At 35.6% G+C, this 19,697-nt stretch overlaps 2 protein-coding genes across 2 annotated transcripts in view; one reads left to right on the top strand and one right to left on the bottom strand.

Moving 5' to 3' along the window:
- Window positions 1–7,975: 7,975 nt before the first annotated feature.
- LOC136810290 (bystin-like) overlaps window positions 7,976–19,697 on the top strand; it is a 37,218-nt gene continuing 25,496 nt past the window's right edge. Inside the window, exons 1-4 of the mRNA XM_067066859.1 lie at window positions 7,976–8,152; window positions 8,738–8,839; window positions 9,345–9,473; window positions 10,705–10,837. Of these exons, the coding sequence (XP_066922960.1) occupies window positions 8,018–8,152; window positions 8,738–8,839; window positions 9,345–9,473; window positions 10,705–10,837 (499 nt within the window). The 5' untranslated portion in view covers window positions 7,976–8,017. The remainder of the gene's footprint in view (window positions 8,153–8,737; window positions 8,840–9,344; window positions 9,474–10,704; window positions 10,838–19,697) is intronic.
- LOC136810289 (uncharacterized) lies at window positions 12,038–19,245 on the bottom strand. Its single transcript, XM_067066858.1, has 8 exons — window positions 18,764–19,245; window positions 18,116–18,245; window positions 17,290–17,555; window positions 16,701–16,850; window positions 14,060–14,222; window positions 13,601–13,777; window positions 13,007–13,210; window positions 12,038–12,673 (listed from the first exon to the last, which is right to left on the bottom strand). Exons 1-8 carry the CDS (start codon window positions 19,010–19,012, stop codon window positions 12,345–12,347), a joined length of 1,668 nt encoding a protein of 555 aa, XP_066922959.1. The 5' UTR covers window positions 19,013–19,245; the 3' UTR covers window positions 12,038–12,344.

The raw sequence follows: 19,697 nt of genomic DNA, 5'->3' as shown, positions 1-19,697 counted from the left end.
CTTTGAGAGACTTTTTCCTAAATTTTGGTCCATTTTTTCCAAATTTTGGTGAAAATTCTTGGAAATCGTGACCCTTTGAGAGAGAAATTTTTGATTTTTGTGATTTTGGGACCCTTTCAGAGACTAACTTTTGAATTTGTACCCCTTTGAGAGACTTTTGAGGAATGAGAAAAGGTACCCTTATGGCTCGCACATACCCGGCACCCATTTTGCCTAAGTACCCCCCCCCCCCGGGGGTGGACGAACTAAATTAGTCTTTTACCCTCTGGAAATTTTAGAACAACTTTTTACCCCTTTGGAAAAATGAGAAAACACCCCCTGGAAATTTTTCTCAGATTACCTACTGGAAATGTTCGTCCACCCCTGTATGGATATAAAATGGAATGGCCCATTGTGATCCTTAAAATGTAAGACTTCAAGGGCTTCAAGGTTTAAAAAAAAAAAAGTTTATTAGCCAAATTTGGGTAAGATTTTGGATTTGTGGAAGATACTTCATTAGATTTTATCTTTAAAGAGCTAGAGTGATCTTTACATGAAAGAAAGGACTGCTGTTGTTTTTTTGTACCCAAAACTTAGCATGGATCCTTATCTCTAAAACATCGTAAAGCCAGTGTGAAACAAGCTTCACCATGTTTTTCAAGCTTATACGTATCTCTATGCTATGCTGTTATCTTTTCTTTTTCGTTCAAACAATTTTATCTGACTATATCTCAGGTAGGTCCATTCAGCATGTTGCTTGTTCTCAAATGGAATCAACCGAAAATCATTTCTTTACCACATCTTTTCAACACTCTTCTCTGGGGACTAGGGGCTGGCAGATGAAGGGTATGTGCGGACGAGACCACCAAAACCCGACCCTTAGAGAGACAGATTTTTGCTGAGAAGGTGACCCTTAGAAAGACTCTTTTACAATTTTTTCTCTCGAAATAAAAAGACCGTCCGCACCTATACACGAGTGAGTTTATGTATTTGCACTTTTGAGGACGGTAGAATAACTGTGAAGTGATTTGGAATAACTCGCAGCTCCGCCCGCAAAATTGAGGACGGTAAAAGTGCTGATTTTCCGTCGTCCTCAGTCAGTAAGGATCTAGTCCAATTAAAACCTTACCGTCTCCGTCGCAGAAAAACACACATACATTAACTCGGTACTCTGAAAATTGCTATCTCTAAGGGCTCTAAAGTATTTATTTGTACACCGTCGCACCGTGTACAGCATTATTATAAATCGACAAAAACGGTTTTCAGCAGAGCAGTGTTGTTAAAACACATTATTCACAGTTCACACAACCTAAGAATGTAATTCCAGCTTAATTTTCTTTCGAAAAATTTGGGGTTCATTTTAAGGACATTAGGGGTCCAGGTTTAACAAGATTGGGGTCCTTAACGGGGTCTGAGGTCCGGGTATAAGATGCGCGTACAAAAGTTTTGTTTGTGCGTTAAATGGATGCTGTCGAATTAATCCAAAATGGTAGACCAAGCAGCGATAAAGCATGGTGATGGTAGATATTTTTTTCTTACTGTTTTTTTTTGTGATTCATTTAGAATTTTTGTTTCAATCTTCACAGAAGATACAGTACATCAGTTTCCATTTTAATGCAATTTTTGTTTTAATGTAACACTCAATGAGAATGGTTGAATAATACCAATAAATAGTCGTTTGGGAGATGAGAACATGACCAGTCTTTTGATTGGGCTCTTCCAAAAAAAATCCGTTCATGGGGGGTGGAGGATATATTATTTTTTTCAGGAATTACCCCTGGACATTTTGATTTTTAACCCCCTGGACACGGGTTATACCCCTGGACAAACATCAAATCAACCCCGTGGACACAAAAAATTACCCCTGGACATTGGAATTTACCCCCTGGACATTGCAGTTTTTTGGTATTTTTTCAATACCCCTGGACAATTCATCCTCCACCCCCCATGAACGGATTTTTTCTGGAAGAGCCCATTATTGAATATTAACAAATCTTTACTCAAACTAGTCATACTCAAACCAAAGTAAGACTGTATAGAGATTTTTTTAAATAATAACATCATAAAGTTGAGTTGTCTTTTACAACACAGATTTTACCTAGATAATTTATACTGTTTTTACTGGCAAAAAGCAAACTAGCCGTGTTGTATAAGGAGGGTTGCGAAGCAATCCAGCAGACTCCACCTCAATTCGCAAGTTGGTCAGAGTTGGTAGCAAAATAAGAGCCACTTTGATAAAACCCCAAAAGAGACAGAGTGTTAACAGTGCATCACAAAGTGGGATATACACAAAATCGATCTTTTATCGACCCTATCGACTCATACTCGATTTACGATTGATACTAAAGCGATTAACGATCGATGACAAATCGATTAACGATCGATTAACGATCGATATACTCGATTGAAATACTAGCTCGATAATGGATCAATGAAGGATCGATACTCAAGACTTTTTAATGGCTGAATCTTCCATCGATCTCCCATCCGGATCGTTAAGTAATCAATCGATCACATATCGATCCGTCATCTAGCCGTTCCGATGATCAATCCTATCGAGCGCGGACGTCTGGAGTAACCTCAAAAACCCATCAAAATTTGAATTTTAAAGATTCTGATTTCTTCTACTTCTAATAATCGCCATCTTGAGATGTGATTTAGTTTATGATTTGATGTTATAGTCATGCGAAACAAATAATATTGTTCTTTGATTAATAGCCTTATTAGCTTTAGCTTAACACAGGATTACAGTGAAAATAGTGCTTTTCTACAAGAGTAACCCTTCAACAGTGCGTCACAAACAGCGATATTTCGATCGCACAGAAGCGCTTCAAAACACCAGCTTTTTTTGAGTTTTGTCTCATTTACCCAAACGCTTCAATCTCGCATAGGCTTAGAGGTCAAGACTAGAACCCCAATACGAAACATTTGCCTGACCGAAAAGAAATCATCATCATCAATTTTGTTAATTGTCAGAATCGTTTACTCACTGGAAATACGCAACTTTCTGAAGTTTCGTTTTTTTCGGTTGTGCTTCATTTTAAATATAACGAAGATGAAAAGTTACCATCACTCTGGCGAGTAAAAGAAAGTATTCCGACTAGTCTACGAACACTAAGCTTGCACGGCGAATAGAATATCTCGCAAATTAATATATGCATAAAACTGACGAAATCCTTTCTTTTTTATGCTTAGGTGACCTCACCATCGATCCTGACTTGACAATGGAGAACCAAATTTGGCAATGCATAATTATTACAAGCAGCCGAGAAAGTTTGTATGACGCAAAAATTGCGCGACAAACGAAGCCCTAGAAAAACGCCCACTGAAAATTGAAACTAGGAATTTATTGAATATTTCACTAATGAAGTATATATCAAACTTTTTTTTTTTTGTAAATATTATAAATTCATAATTTTTAAGTACTATTTTTTGAAAGTCAAAGGACAATTAAAGTGAATTTAAGCTGATTGGGTGGATATTGGGCGGACAGGCGTTTTGCACGTTCCGAGATCGGAAATTTTAAACGAGAGTAAAAGACGGGGGCGTCTTAAAATATGTAATATTAAGTCATTCTTCTTTTATTCTTATTTTTTCGCAATTGAAAAATGAATTTTTGATTTTTGAATTAAGGAAATATATTATAATATATTATAATTGATTGTTTTAGTAGGCACTTCAGTCACTTGACTAAAAACCGCGTACCGTAGAATTGTCTAATATAGACAACCCTCCTTTAAAGTCGACACCGGATCTGTAAAATAATCAAAACAAACCTTGAATGAAATTCCTGGTATCATTCTTATCAAACAAGTTCATCCATCAAACTAGAAGTTCAGTAAACATTGCAATTCTTTCAATTAAAAACAGCTAAATTATATAAGCAATTTTACACAACATATGAAACATGAAACGAATTATTCTCGTGCCCATCATTAAAATTTTACAACTTTATTACGTTTCAACGTTCAAGTCACGTGATAAAACTAATTCGCGCACTTAGTTGGCCTGGTTTCCCCTTCCTTATTTATAACAAACACACGCTCTAGGCGCTAAGAGGCAGCACGCCGTAATGGCCAGTATGGCGGTCACATTAAATTCAAAAGGAAACCGGGTTCTTTTTATTATTTTTGGTTCACGGTAAAAAGGTCTACTAAAAAATTCCTCGTGTGCAAAATGTTTTTTTGATTTGGATATCTTCGTTGAAAGCATGCTAATTAGTTTTTAGTGATGACTACATCGTTAAAGTTTTCTTTTCATACATAAGTAATAACACTTCATATTTCTCATATATCAATAATTTGTGACGTGATAGAGAGAGTACAATCTAGTGATTGATTGGTAACTTTGGTATGTATTTGTTTATGTTTAATTTTTTATTTCGAAGACCAGCCTACAGCTATGTCAAAATAACAAGACGCATGTCGATATTGGACGATTCTACGGTATATGTTGAACCCGACTGAATAAAAGAGTAATTACATAAATTATTGTGGAAGTGAACACAGTCAGAAATAAAAGGGGGTTTTGTGACATTTCTACCTTCTGTCATATCTGATACCATATATAATATGGTATTATAATATATAATACCATATAAGTATAGAAATTTCTCGTTGTTTTAGAAGAAACACGAATTTAAGAGGTTACTTCAATCCTGAGTAATACTTAAAAATAGGATGTGGTTAAATTGAGGTTACCCAAATGAGGTTACCTCATTCTAAAGCTTATAAATCGATACCTACTGAAGCAAAATTGCTCAAAATTTAAATATGCCTCAAGTAGGCCTCATTCTAAGCAAAAACTAATTTGGATTTTATATAAGCTGTATTTTTGGGGTTAAATTGAGGTTACAGATTCACAATTTTCATAAACCCCATTATCATCTAATTGGCTTCAAAAAAAGTGGATATTTTGTTGGCAATTGGTTTGATAAAGGTAATAGAAGCTAAATTCATCATGAAAATTATGACTGATAAACAAAAAGGTTGTATATTTAACAGTGCGTCACAAACAGCCATATAAACAAAACTCAACATTCTCACAAAAGTTGTCTTTTTGATTTCCCAAACATTTGTCTAAAGTGTTCACTTCCACAATAATTTTAATGTAATTTCAATTTCGGTCAGTCCACAGTCGGCTTCAACATATACACGTGTTTTTATTTACGTGACCGAAGTGCCTACTAAAATAATCTGGGGGTAAGTGGCGAAGCAACACTGCAGATTATTCTTTAAGTAAAGAAATATCTTTTGGCATTGACTAGGGAGGTCAAACTCGCACGTATTTTTGGCGCGAAAAAAAAAGAAGGAAAAGGAAAAAAGAGTCTTCGAGTGACTTTATTGACCCATAACTTACCCAATACTTTGAGTTTTGCATCCAAACTTCTTTCCAAATGGTAGAGAATTTATCAGAGATGAGAATAAAAAAAAATCACTTCGATATCTTTTTTCTATTGAAAGTTACATTCATATCCCCATCACGTGTCGCCATCTTGAGAAAGAAAATGGCACCAAAAATTTTGATTGAGATGTAAACAAACGGCCGTCGCTATTGAAGCGATGGTCCGTTCGTTCTCATTTTTTTTTTACTGAACGCGGGAAGTTTCAAGCTTTCTTTTGAAGTCTGCCGATGCACGGTTTAGTTTAGTCTTTTCTTTTAGAAAAAATAAGTTTTACCTCAGCCAGACAAAGTTCTAAAATTATAGAGCTTGGTTCACCTAGAAATCAGGTGAACCCCTGTTGACAGATTTTCCTGCATGAATCCCATGGCTGCAAATAAATATATGCACATAATGACATTCATAATTTCAAGATGGTACCCCAGCAGTGATAAATCAATTTAGAATGGCAGCCTTGACCATAAAATTAAAAATAGACAGTGTGGTGGAAAGTCTGTTAGACAGAAAGTGCAAAGTGAATTTTGGAGAAAAGCACTACAAAATTGGCAAACATAAAAGAAGAATTGAAGCAAAATAAAGATATACTAGTTCTTTACACGATGCAACCAAGTCATTAAGAAGATTATTAAAACAAGAATATCTAAGCAAGTAATTGAAAAGAAAACAACCAGAACATCTAAAAATTCCCATGTTTTGATCTTCCCACTTCTTCCCTACCATTATTGTTGTTTTTATTTAAGATGCGTGGTCAAACACCCAAGGGAGATAATTAGGTACTCTATTGTTATTTGTTTCGAAAAAGAAAAATCAGGAAGATTTGCAAAGCAGCGTACACGCCTTGCTGATCGCCCGCGCGGTCCATCCAAATACTTAGGCGGACACTTCAATTCGGCTCGCATAATTTCTTATACACGCGCCACCATTCAGATCTCTGATTCGCTTGGACCAACCAATCAGAATATTCGCATAATCATCCTCAGATGAGAATGCAGACAATCTAGGTAAACCAGACCGTAAACATAAGAAATATCAAAATCAAGAAAAAAGTTTACGGGCTGGATATCCAGGCTAGGTTTAGTCGGAAGGTGACAGAAAAGTCAAAGTCAGTTAGGAACATTTGGTGAGTTCCTGTACGTGGCCGCAATCAAAAAAATTATAACCACACTCATAAAAAATTACGTTTGCGTCTTTTTTTTACCGTTTTTTGCCTAGACGATATAGCAAACATAGTAAGTATAAGCAGACTGTGTCTTTAATTGGCTGTAAAAAATTTCTGCGTCGGTAGAAATTTCTCCAACTTTAAACAATGATAGAACACACCTATTTAAAAAAATTAACCAGCGCATTTTTTATCTTTCTACTTCTTCGTCTTCCATGAAGCTCTCAAAGTCAAATAGAATTAAGCACATAAGATATTCTTATAATTGTGAAATGTCGTTCGAGCTTTTGCTACATTGGAGTGCATGACGTAACCCGCGCGGCAACAAACTCGCCTTCTGTTGGCTGATCATATTGGGCGTTTTGGCGTTACCACCCTCAAAGCAGTGGGCGCCTTCATCATTCCGTAACTTTGTCCACCATTTTAAATGAGTTAACAATAGATCCAAAAGGACCCCTTATCAAGAAAGATCATTTGCTTTGGTCTCCGGCTTTGGGAAGTAGTAATATTTTCGATTGTTTTCGATGGAAAATGGTAAGAAACTTAAGTTTACAAGTGTCATTTAGTTTTTGCTGGCTGATAGAATGGCAGGATCCTGGATGGTTTCCCTAACTGAAAGTAAAGAAGATTTTTAAGATTTTTTATACTTTTCTTTAACTTTTCACATTATCAGCAGGCATCAAAAGAGTCCTTAAAGCTTAGGCTTTCTGTTGGTAACATTTGTTTTTCTTCAAATGAATTGCTTCAATAGCAATTGCTATTTAAAACATGTGTGTGACGTGTGTGTGACGACATCTTTATAGTCTGCTTCCGCGCCCCATTTTGGAATATTTTGGTGCGCACGGTGCTTTCGATTTGGCTTGGAAAGGTTGGATGCATTTTGACCAAAACAGTGAGTTTTTCAGAATCCATTTTTCAAATGTGACCCTCATTTTTTTTCTTATGCTTAGGGCTATCAGATGAGCCTACTTTTGTTTCTTCTGATTTTTAAGTTTGAAAATTTGACTGACTCCCTTACATTGACATTCAAATATAACAGTATAGACCTAACTCTTTATACAAAAATTACAGGAAACGCATGTTTGGACTTTGTACTTTGCTGCAAGCAATCACTTAAGCCAAAGTCCCGCAAAGGCGGGACAAAAATCAGTTTTTTGAAGTTTGCAAAAAAACGCTACATACAGTAGAAGATCTTTCAAATTCAGTATGTGAATAGAGCAGTAAAAAATACAACTTTTCTATTTTTCCTTTTTTTTGCAAAAGTTCTAGGAATGAAAATAAAGGGATAATGATAATCGAATACTATCCATTGATGATCCGCGGCAAGAATCACTTCACGTACTCTTAGCTTGAGAAAATGATTGACAGATTGATCAAAAGTGCAAATACTGCTGATATTTGGTGTTTGTGCTGTAGGCATTTTCTCTTTTCTCACTTTCAGGTTAAAAAATAAAAGGTGTAACAGTAAACAAGCAATAATGGGAAAGATTAAGACTGAGAAAAGAGCTGCGCGTAAAGGTTTGAGTGAAGAATTGCTGAATAATTCATCAGAAGTAAAACTGAAGAATCGACCAGGTCGTGAAAAGACTCACAGAAAGGATGATGAAGATAAGGTAAAGCTACCAACTTATCGCGTCTCCCAAAAGAAAGTTCCATCTTTTTTGCCTTTATTCAAAAAAGTGATGTAATGTTTTAGCTGACCAAATTTGACAAATGACACCTCAAAATTTAAGTTTATCCTGGTTTATCCTTCCTCTTTCCACGTTCTCTTATTAAGTAGAGACATTTCACTAGTGGATAAATTCTAGGAAACAGCTCCTTTTTCAACTGATTACTTTCATTTTCCTAGTGATTTTTGTAAAAATATCTATTAATCATTTTTCGGGGGGACTTTACTCCACTCAAAATTTAATCTACTTAGGGTATCTTAAGCCTATCTATTTTAGGGTCACTCAACATTGGTTGTCATTCAGACACAGTCTTTTATGTAGGTCTTTGGTAGGTGCGAGTCTTAGGTTAAAAAGAATTCAACTTCTTGTTTTTTTCGTGAAGTGCCTCTGTAATGAAAAACGAGTCAGTATTTGGATATAAAATAATTTCAATTTATTATTTGTTTATTACAGGATACCTTTAACAAAATTCACAAAACCTGTTAACAACACTGCATTATACTCGATAATATATTTTCAAAATTGTAGTTTGTAGACGATAAACTTTCCAAGAAGATTTTGGAACAAGCCCGAGCACAACAAGATGAATTGGAAGAGGAACATGGCTCGTCCAGTAAAAAAACTAGAAAGGTAAAAGATTCACTTCACAATATTATATTGATTGACGTTTCATAGTTGTCTGAGAATGTAAAGTGAAACCATACACAGTTTCGATGTAAAATTAATTCTTCTTTATAAACAATAGATTCTTCTGTTCTATTTATATAAATTAAGATTTCAAGTTTCACTCACTGTGTATAAAGTTGACTTACCGCTGGTAGTATACAAACTTTTAAAACACCAACAGGCTTGATCCCTGTAGAAACAGTCAAAAGACATAACAGACAGAAAATCTGTTAGCTTTCAAAGGAACTTTTTCCAGCTCACACTGGTTACCTTGACATAACAGGGATAATTATCTAAGCCAACGTGAACGATAAAAACCACCATTATAGTGGACGAGTATGTATGTTGTAATAAGTGGAGGACTAGCCTGAAAAAATCTGTAGACTGAGAACAAAGTTCTATCGACCAATCAGATTCATTCTTTAGTGATTCACCTTACCCCCTTTTATATTCTTATTTTACTTTCCAGGGATATTTATCATCAGAGAAGAGTAAAGGAACGAAAAAGAAAACTTCAAAGCATGATGACACAGATAGTGAAGAAGACGAAGAAGAGGAAGGAGATAATTTTGATGCTGAACAATATTATGAACATTTTGTGAGTTTCTTTGTAGATTTGAGTTAACGTATTTTCTTCTCCCTACATTTAGATATCCAAAACACCCCGTCTTGGATATTGATAAAATCTGGGGTGGGGCTGTTGAAAGTTTGAATTTCCTAAGAGAGGGGTTGCCAATTTTAGGTTGGAGAATTTGTGAGTTACTTGTAGCATGAAGTTATCTATCCTATCTAAGCTGTAAACTTTTTTTATATTTCTGGTTTTCTTAAAGCCATTCACATTCCAATGTTACTACTCGAAGGCTGTACTATGTCTATTCGTAGACCAAGCTATAAATAAACCGAAACATCAAAATAAGAATATGTGAGCCTTGAATATCAAGGCTAGGAGTTATATATGTAGATTAATCATCAACGCTTCTAATCTACATCATAGACAGCTCCAGACTTAAGATCTTTATCTAAACAGTTTTATGCACTTACATTATGATGCTCCATTGTATCAGAGTAAACAGCCAGTTTTTCATTAAGTGTGATCCCTACCCGGGGGGGGGGTACTTAGGCAAAATGGGTGCCGGGTATGTGCGAACCATAAGGGTACCTTTTCTCATTCCTCAAAAGTCTCTCAAAGGGGTACAAATTCAAAAGTTAGTCTCTGAAAGGGTCCCAAAATCACGAAAATCAAAAATTTCTCTCTCAAAGGGTCACGATTTCCAAAAATTTCGACCAAAATTTGGTGAAAATCAAACCAAAATTTGGAAAAAATGGACCAAAATTTAGGAAAAAGTCTCTCAAAGGGTCCCAAAATCACCAAGATTTTGTCTCTCAAAGGGTCGATTTTCGATTTTCGGCTCGGACATACCCGTCACCTCGCAAACCTAGTACCCCCCCCCCCCCCGGGGATCCCTATTTGTCTCCGCAATCAAAGAACTGTCAAGAAAGTTCCATTTAGATTTTCATCTATTAAGACTTGAAATTTTACCTGTAACATCATTCCTAAAATCTATTCACGCTTTTTTCACATCATAATAAATTACTTTTCTCTTGGGGAGGAAGCGGGTAGCTTGCCTGATGACGGGATGTTGTTGCCTGATTTTTGGGTCAAAAAACTGCGAATAAAGCATGAAGATTCTGAGCTTTGTCCTGACTTTCCTCCTTTTTTGCTACCCTAAAGTTAGTACTTACCCATACCTTCCAATTGTCTTGGTACCCTGGGTTTCAGCTCTGCATTCATTATCACCAGTCATAGAATCATTTTACTTTGCTTTCAGGAAGTTGATGAAGGAGATGAAAAAGCCATGGCAAGCTTTATGTCTGAGAAACCACAAGATCGAAGAACTTTGGCTGATATCATTATGGAAAGAATCAATGAAAAGAAAACTGAAATACAAAGCCAAGTGTCAGGTTTGGACAATTTTTTATTTCGGTTTGAGAATTGTTTGTCATCGTATCTTCAGACAAATCGATAGCATTAAAGGTAAAGCATTTGCTACAGCATGCAATTAATGGGTTCGAACCCCCGTTCAGCTCTGAGTCTTACGAGTCTTACCAGCGAATTGGAAATGGGGTACCGGTTAGAAAGGTCTCATTTTTGGGTCCAAGGCCATTTCCTATATTTGGTCGGTAAGTCGTTCGTTACTGCACGCAAGGATTTTGGGTGAAAGACTTGGGAGAGGGGTTTGAAATACTGATTAGAGGGGACTTATTTTGAACCCAAGACCTTCTCCCATCTTTAGTTAGAGTTGCTTAATAATGAAAAGGGAACCTACGACGCGCCTGCGATTGCGAATGTAATTTAAACTTGTGTTGAGTCAAAACGAGACAAAAGTTATTTAAAACAGATTCTTTGTGACAGTTTTTCTTTCAACAAATCTTCTTGACAAAAAACCCTCAGTTCAATCAAGGATATTGTTTGGTATCCTTAGATTTCTTTGATATGCTTTTTATACGGAAGTCATTCGCAGCCAAATTTCAAATTCTTTAATTAGCTATTTCTATTAAATCCATAATTAGGCGGCCTATTTTCAATTCTGTAAACAAATCATTAAAGTAATTAATACCGATATGGTTAAAAATGTCAATTTTCTTTGAATTCCTCATATTAAAAATAATATAATTAACCAGTTCGTAATCATTAACACGGATTTCCTATTATAAAATTTGATTATGTAATGGAACCTCTTGTAACTTTAATGAATTGTAGAGACATCGTTTAACAGCTTAATTAGCTAATTTTGGTATACTGTTTGATTTTTAATTTATGGCTTTAGAAATGCTCCGTCGTCGCCGTCTAGGAGGTCTATTTAAAATATTTTTTATCAAGACAGAATATAAAATTGTTACCCTATATTCAACGGAAATTAAGTCAGACTGAAGTTAATTTGCCTTGACAGATGACTAGATAGCTTTTCAATTTCAGACAGGGACCGTAAACAACTTTGATTTTGAACTTTGACCTCGTCAAGCGGTCAACGACTTGAAGTCGTCTATTTTGTATCCTGAACCTATCAGTTAGACCTTTTGTAATTCAAGGGTCAAAAGTTTAAGGGTCAAAAATGGATTTAAATCTCAAACACAAAAAATTGGCACCTGTTTGTGTATTTTACAGACCTGGACAGGTTCGTCTCATGCTTTTACGCCTTTGTGCACAGTTTTTAGACCACTAGACTATACTATATTAGGTTTCGGTAAATTTAAAAAGTTTATTTAAAAAAAATTAGCTTAAAATTACAATAATTAAAAATCATCATTGAATTTAAATATTGCTTAATGGACGTACAGTGTTCATTCATTAACATACATATTAATCAGATTGTTTTCGTTTTTCGTTTCATTTTTAAATAAAATTTCATTCATTCATTTTGTTCTTGAATTTTCACAAAATCACGTTTTCAATTTCTGTCTTAGAAAATCATCTAAGTTTTCGTGGATGGAATTTTCCTTTTGGTGCTTTAGTTGTGGTGTTTTTTGGCGGAGTTACCGTGGTTGTGGTCATGTCCGTTCTATCGCCTTTACCGGAACACTTGACATTTCTCGGGAAATCGCACATTCCCGTATTCTTTTCGAAGTCCGGTTTGAAGAACAGTCCAGCGGGACATTTGAGTTGGATACTTTGTGTGTTTGAGCAGGAATAAAAATTTTCGCAAGAGTTCGGGTCTGGGATTTGTCCGTTTTCAAGGAAGAAACACAAGTTGTTGCTCACAGCTGTCGGTTGTCCTCCACCCACTTGAAGTTCAGATACTGAAAAGAGAAAAATGTTGTTAGATTTTGTTTACAACAGTTAAAACCATTAGATCATTATGGTTTCATTTGTAAACAATAGCGGACTATGTATTTGCACTTTTGAGGCAATAAAGTGACTGAAGTGATTTGGAAAAACCCGCAGTTTTGACCCGCAAAATTGAGGACGGTAAAAGTGCTGATTTACCGTCTTCCTCAATTGGTCATGATCTAGTCAAATTAGAACCTTACCGTCTCCGGCGCTGAAAAACACACACACATAAACTCGGTAATAACCATAACCAGACAGTGTTTAGACCCTCAGAATCAAAGAAAATTATTATTATAACTTACCATCAAGGCCGTCAAATCGGCATTCGAAATTCCCAACGAAATCACATACTCTGATGATAGGGTTATATTTTGTTCCTTCAGGGCAGTTTTCAAAGCTTCCTCTTCCATGCGAACAGTAGATAAAAAGATCACAGTTGGAGGGTAGTGCGTGACCTCCGTCCTCTCGGAACAAGCAAAAGTCGTTCAAACTTTGTTGTATGGCGTCTACAAGCAGAAGTTTACAAAGTATTGTTTGAGTCAGCTTTGGTAAAGTTTCTTTTAGAAGGTATATATTAATATACGTCACTTCTAACCAATAGAATGGCTTCATTCTGTTTCGGAGCGAAACGGAACCGTCACGTGCGAACATGGTCTTAGAAGGTATATACTGAATCTAGTCAATGACTGATTTATTTAGGCAATGATGACGGAATTATATTGTTTAATAACAGTATGTAGCTTTTTTGTTACTTGAAAAATTTAGTGAAAATCATTTCAATTGGCGTATCTGTCAAGTCTACTTTCTTGAAGTCAATGATGACGAAATTATCAGAAAACAATAATTTAGAAATATTCTATATGCGAACGAAATATTACACCATCTAGATTTTATACCTTCTGTAGTCGTTGTTGTGGCGTTTGCGTCTGTAGTGGAAGCTGTGCCTGTTAATGTCGGAGCTACTGTCGTCGGTTGTGGAGCTTCTGTTGTGGTTTCTGGTGGTGGTCTTGGTCTTAGACATCTAGGATCATTAGAACTTCCACATCTCACAGTTGGAGGTACGGGTTGTTCATCTGTTGAAAACGAAAATTCAATTCATAAGTTTTTTTTTTGTGTTTTAAGCTCTTCCGTCTGAAATGAATTTCTATCTCAAAGTTTAGCAAAATTCGCTAAAATATTTTACCAATCTGGGCTAGTTTATTTTGGAAAAGTCGATTTTCTATCTTTTCTATTTTCTATCTTTTCGCTATCGAATCCCGAGCATTAACTGCTGACAAAAAGGTCTAAAAGATAGAAAATTGACTTTTCAAACTAAATATGAATATACAATCGTTAGTATCGTTTTATAAACTTACCAGTATTAGAGTTTAAATCGAAGGTAAAACTGCCTTGGTCATTGAATCCAAATTCATTTGACAACTCGTTGAATATTGTTGGTAGATCGTTAAATCGCGCCCGAAGGTCTACTTGCCTTGTGTCCCCTTTTTTGTTATCATCCCTTCTAATCGATATTCCAATCTATCAATTGAAAATAAGAGGAATAGTTATTTTTCAACATAGAAAAGTTTGTAACTATTCATTTTTTTCATTTCAAACCACCTAATACAAAAATCTTGTAAAAAATGATAGATTTTTGGCAAATAGGTCGAAACTTCGCATGTCGGCAAATCCCGACAATGGCAAGGAAATCGAAAATGCTCATATCGGCATATGCCGACATCGGCACGGAAAGGGTCAAGAGTTTTATTTTCCCATCGCAAGAAAATATCTTACTGGTAATTTCCAACTCGAGCAACGCGGACTGGGAATCATCTCAAGAAATTGAATCAATTCGAAAAAGTGCGGGTGAGGAAGTACTGTAAAAATCACGAAAAAATTCGGAGAATTGCGCACACAACATTAACCCTATTAGCCCCAGGGGGGGGGGGTAGAATCTACCACGCCGGAGTTCTTTTGTGAATATCTCTGAGAAAAATTTTTCAAACGACTTGAAACTTTCCGACTTTTAACAAAATCTTATTAAGAGTACTTGTGCAAAATTTTAGGGTCATAGGTTGTTCAGATCAGGTTTTATGACTTTATTGTGAAACATGACATAAAACCCAGCTAAAACCGCTTAAAACTGAAAATTTAAAAGAGCTGATAACTTCTGAACTATTTATTCAATTATTTTCAAATTTTGACACGTGATAGGCATTGACAATATAAATTTGAAAAATTGAAAAAAATATTTTGAAAATAATGACGTCATCATTTATGACGTCATCAAATTTTGAAAACTTTACTCATCTTCAGTATAGATTTTACGATAAAATCTTCATGGAAATTTCAAAACCGGCAATTATGTTAAAGAACCACCTTTTATCTTTCTGAATCTTTAAACAGAATCTAAATATCTTTATTGGTTCGATTGTAATAGACAGTTTAGTAAACCATATATTTGGGTTTTTTTCCGACAGGTGGAAATTTTGTGATGACGTCATCGGTTTTTGAATGATGTCATCAAATTTTTTTTTCTTCCTGGAAATTTGTTTCATGATGGAGAACATCTGTACCAATTTTCATGACCATAGCTCTTCTAGATCAAAAATAATCGAGGGTGGTAGATTCTACCCCCCCCCCTGGGGATACCAAAGTCAAAAAAGCTTGGGGCCAATAGGGTTAACATATTTTCTTTAAAGATGCCCAGAGTATGAAGTAATGTTTGCATGTCTCAGCCGATCATACTTTATTTATTCGCAATTTAATTGTGACATTTACATAAATCAGCTAATAGGAAACCCCTAAGACTGCTGGAATTCTACTAACGGATTCGTACTCCTTGTACTATCTGCGGTTTTGTAGAAGTCTGTGATTCAGAATAGAAAATCCTAGTCTAGCAAGCTAGACGACTAATTTAGACATAGTAGAAATAAAGCAAAAAGTAATGGAGGGAGCAATTTTAGTCGTCTAGAAACCTTTGTGCACTAACTCCAAACAAAAAAAGTGTCAATATTTCAATTATAATTTTTTCCCGCTCAAAATAAATTCTTGAAAAAAATGTGTGTGGATTTGTGCGTTAAAAGTTTTTCACATTTGAATTGATTTTATTTTAAGAGTTTGTTGTTGCTTGATAAATTGTTTTTGGACCTACCCCCGGGTACCCCGGTGGAGGTCCTTTTAAATTAACCCATGTTCGCTCGTTCGTTCGTCTGTTACCAGCTTTTCTCGGGATTGGCTGATTACTTTTTTCTGTTTTTAGGCACAATGATGCAAAATGATGATTCCTAAAAAGTGGCGGAGCCCGATTTTTGAAAAAAAAAATTTTGGGCAAATTTGGGCCAAAAACTACCTAAAAATAGGGTTTTTTGGACTTTGTGCAAAATCCTGTCATTACTTTTTTCTAATTTTTTGTACAAAGATGGAGGGAAAGATTCTCTAAAGAATGACTTAAGTGGTTTTTCCCGGAAAATTTTTATTCGCCTTAAAAGACGGATTTTCGTATTTTGGGGTAATTCCCTTTAACCAAATAAGAAAATATAGCTTTTCTCAATGTTGACTCATAATTTTTTTCTAATTTTTTGCACAATGATGCAAAATGGCAATGCCCAAAATGTGACGGAGACAGATTTTGAAGGAAAAGTTTTTGGGCAAATTTGGGCCAAAAACTGCTTAAAAATAGGGTTTTTTGGGCCTGAATGGTTTTCGTATTCGGGGAAATTCCTTTTTACCATTTTACATTATTCAACACACAAGCTTTATTTTTCCATTCTGAATTTTTGTACAATTATTGTCACTTTTTTTCTTATTTTCATCTGATGTTAATCATTAGATAGGTCCATTCAGCATGTTGCTTGTTCACTACGCAAATTTATCCGGAACACTGGATTTTTCCAGTTGTTTATACAAACTAACCCCCATAACAATGATCGTATTATCATATAACGCCTATACTACTGTATTACACGTATTATAAACGACTTCAGTCTAAGGAAATCGCTGTCTTGATAAACTTACATGTGCTCGTTCTTTGCAATCATTTCTGCCCCTTCCACCGGGTGATTTCAAATCTTTGAAGTATGTCTTAAGAAACCATCCTTCTCCTCCCAATTGGTTTTCTTCATCTTCAACACTTGCTTTAATCAAAAGTGCTTGGAAAGTGTTTTGCTGAAAAATGAAATTTCTTGAGATTGATATGTTGGAAAGAAGTGCAACCCCTAAAATTGAACCGTATTTACTTAAATAAAAAAGGTTTTCCGTGTATATTTAGATATAGGTAGTATTTCGTGGAAGTCTCCATTGCAGGAATACAACCTGGGACTGGTTTTCGAGGCTTGTTCTTAAGGGTTTGTCACCATTAAGAAACAAAAAAATTAACTCTAGAATAGGAATATTTTAATTATGTTGCTTCCAGTCTTTGGGACTGTATTTTTCTAGGAATTACACTTCTTTAACGTCAACATGTGAAGAGAGATAAATATGATGGGAGAAGAATCTCCCAAAACGTAGCCAAACGTAAATCTAGTGATCCAAGCCACGATAAACTTCCAATATGAGAGATCAATTTTTTCTTGGAAAAGCCCGACTCGTAGTAATATAGACAAACCTCTGCTACTTGCTGGCTTTCTCTAGCCCGCTCTTGTACCATTTTGAACCACGTTATAACGTAAACTTTTTCGATTTTATTGATCACTCTTTTCTTGAGCTCCAATGTTCTACCTTGTAAATCATTAAGAAAGAAATTGACCGCATCATTCCCGAATGCGTTGTTTAAATCATTTTTAATGATAACCAAGCGAGGATCCTCTTCTGCAGGAGGATCTACCGCAGGAGGATCTTCTTTCGCAGGTATTTCAAACATATGCACGGTACCTATGGTTGGAAGATTATGATATTAATGATATGTACCATTGCAATGTCTGCTGACATTACATCACAGACCCAACAGCTGATTGGTTGTAAGTGACGTACAGCCAATACCTCACTTTTAACCAATCAGCTGTTGGGTCCTTGGAAGACATTGCAATGGTGCAAATCATGAATATCAAAGATGATTTTAATGTGACTTTTTACTGAAACTATCGGATGGGCTTTTCCAGAAATAGTCCGTGCCCCCCCTGTTGAGGATATCGGATATCCAGGGGTTAACGATTTTTGGTCCAAAGTGGATATCCAGGGGGTTAAATATCTAAAAGGGAGCAGATATCCAAGGGGTAAAATGTCTTTTCAAGTAAAAATACGATATCCAGGGGTAAGCATCTTTATAAGAGAGGATATCCAGGGGGTTCGATACTTCGAAAAATCAATATCCTCAACAGTGAGGGTAAATTTTTTTTCTGGAAAAGCCTAATTCATTGAAAACTGTATAAGCTCGCAATCAATGACAAATTATCGAAACAAAATATGAAAGGTTTCATTCAATCTTAACTTGCCAGAGTTGTATCGCTGCCAGTAAACAGCTGCAAGGTTCTCTTCCGATCCAATGGGGCTTTTTTGACATGTATTGCCTTTAACGCTGTTGGCTGCACTATCATCGAATGTTATGACACCGTTAAAATGCACCTTGAATATAATATAAAATGTTTTATGTTGAACAACTATGTTGAATTACCCAGCTGGCACACAACGTTGTTTCAACGTTCCTCTAACATCAAATGGACGTTATGAACGTTAGATGAACCTTGAAGTAAAGTTGTGTGCCAGCTGGGAAATTTTATGAAAGTCCTTGATAAAGTTGTCAATAGAAACGGTGAATTGAAGTCCATTTGCTTAAGTGTGCTCTCTCTCTCTTGCTACTTATGTGGGAACCACACGCGAGGAAATTACTCTTAATTCTAGCATTGTTTCCACACGGTAGCAAAGAAGAGTTGCACATAAAAGCGAAAGGGCTGTTCCAGTGCCTCCCCCAATCAGCACAGCACAGATTTGTTATAAAAATTACATAAAAAACTTACATGCTTGACTTGCAATTAGGTTGCTTGTATTTAATGATGCCTTTACAAATAACACTTTTCAAGAGCAACTTTGGTCTTAAAATTATTTATTATAGCCCTCTCACTAAAATAACGAAAGTTTCGCACCTTAACACCTCTACCTGTGGTCTCAAGATCAAAGTACTTAAGTCCGTCTGCAACAGGTGGGTCGTCTGAATTACGCGGATATGATCCTTTTTTAGTCAGTATCGGCATTCCAAAAACAAAAGAAGCGCCGAGTTCGTTCGCATCTGCCACATTTCTGTTTGGTAGAGTAAACAATGATGTAGCTCCTTCAACATGAGATAAACTCAAAGTAGCCACAACTACAAAGACACTCAAGCAAAACCTCAACATCTTGATTATGTATGGGTGACCAATCACTCCTTTCTAGTTGAAAGTAGATCCAAGAATGGCTCATATCATCTTAGAGTATCTTCATTTTAATAGTTACAGTAACAGTTTGTCAGATCATTTCCGTCCTGAAATTGCTCTTCAATTTTTATTGTTCTATTGTGTTGATTTATTTATTTCCTATTTTGCTTGTATGTTGTTTTCTTTTTTTTGATCGGATATGTCTTATATAACCTGGTTGTCAAAATTATCATTACACTGGGTTATAAGTGAAGAAATGAAAAAAGAAAATCACGATATCATAAAGTGCGCCCTTCTTCCATCTCCCCTACCCAAATCTTTCTTGACTTCACCTAAAATATGGTATCTCCTTCACTACTGGGTGCACCAAAAAAAAATATACAGGTTTGTTGAGATATTGTGAGCTTCAGGATTGGAAATTTTTTGTTCATTCTTTTTTTATCGTATAGAGGATGCTCTAACTTTAATTTTGAGCTATCATACATTAAATTTGAAAAAGTAGTTCGAAAATTATTTCAAAAAACTGCTTTTTTTCCGTGTCGAAATTTCAAAAAATCATCAAAAACAGCGAGCAAATTTTTCCTCTTGACACTTACCTTCGTTACACATAAAAATACCAAAAAAAGCAACTGTGCTCGTCAAAACTTGTTACTGAATTTAAAAATAT

The sequence above is a fragment of the Clytia hemisphaerica genome, unplaced genomic scaffold (genome assembly GCF_902728285.1).
Source record: "Clytia hemisphaerica strain Z4C2 unplaced genomic scaffold, Clytia hemisphaerica genome assembly, whole genome shotgun sequence".
NCBI lineage: Eukaryota > Metazoa > Cnidaria > Hydrozoa > Leptothecata > Clytiidae > Clytia > Clytia hemisphaerica.
This window is presented reverse-complemented; position numbering and strand designations above follow the sequence as displayed.

What these genes read in the sequence shown, in the direction of transcription:
- LOC136810289 (XM_067066858.1), bottom strand. Translation starts at nt 19,012, where the DNA reads ATGTTGAGGTTTTGCTTGAGTGTCTTTGTAGTTGTGGCTACTTTGAGT. An exon ending in CCACAGGTAGAGGTGTTAAG is followed by an intron (nt 18,246 to 18,763) that starts GTGCGAAACTTT and finishes ATTATATTCAAG; the next exon opens with GTGCATTTTAACGGTGTCAT. An exon ending in AAAGCCAGCAAGTAGCAGAG is followed by an intron (nt 16,851 to 17,289) that starts GTTTGTCTATAT and finishes TTCATTTTTCAG; the next exon opens with CAAAACACTTTCCAAGCACT.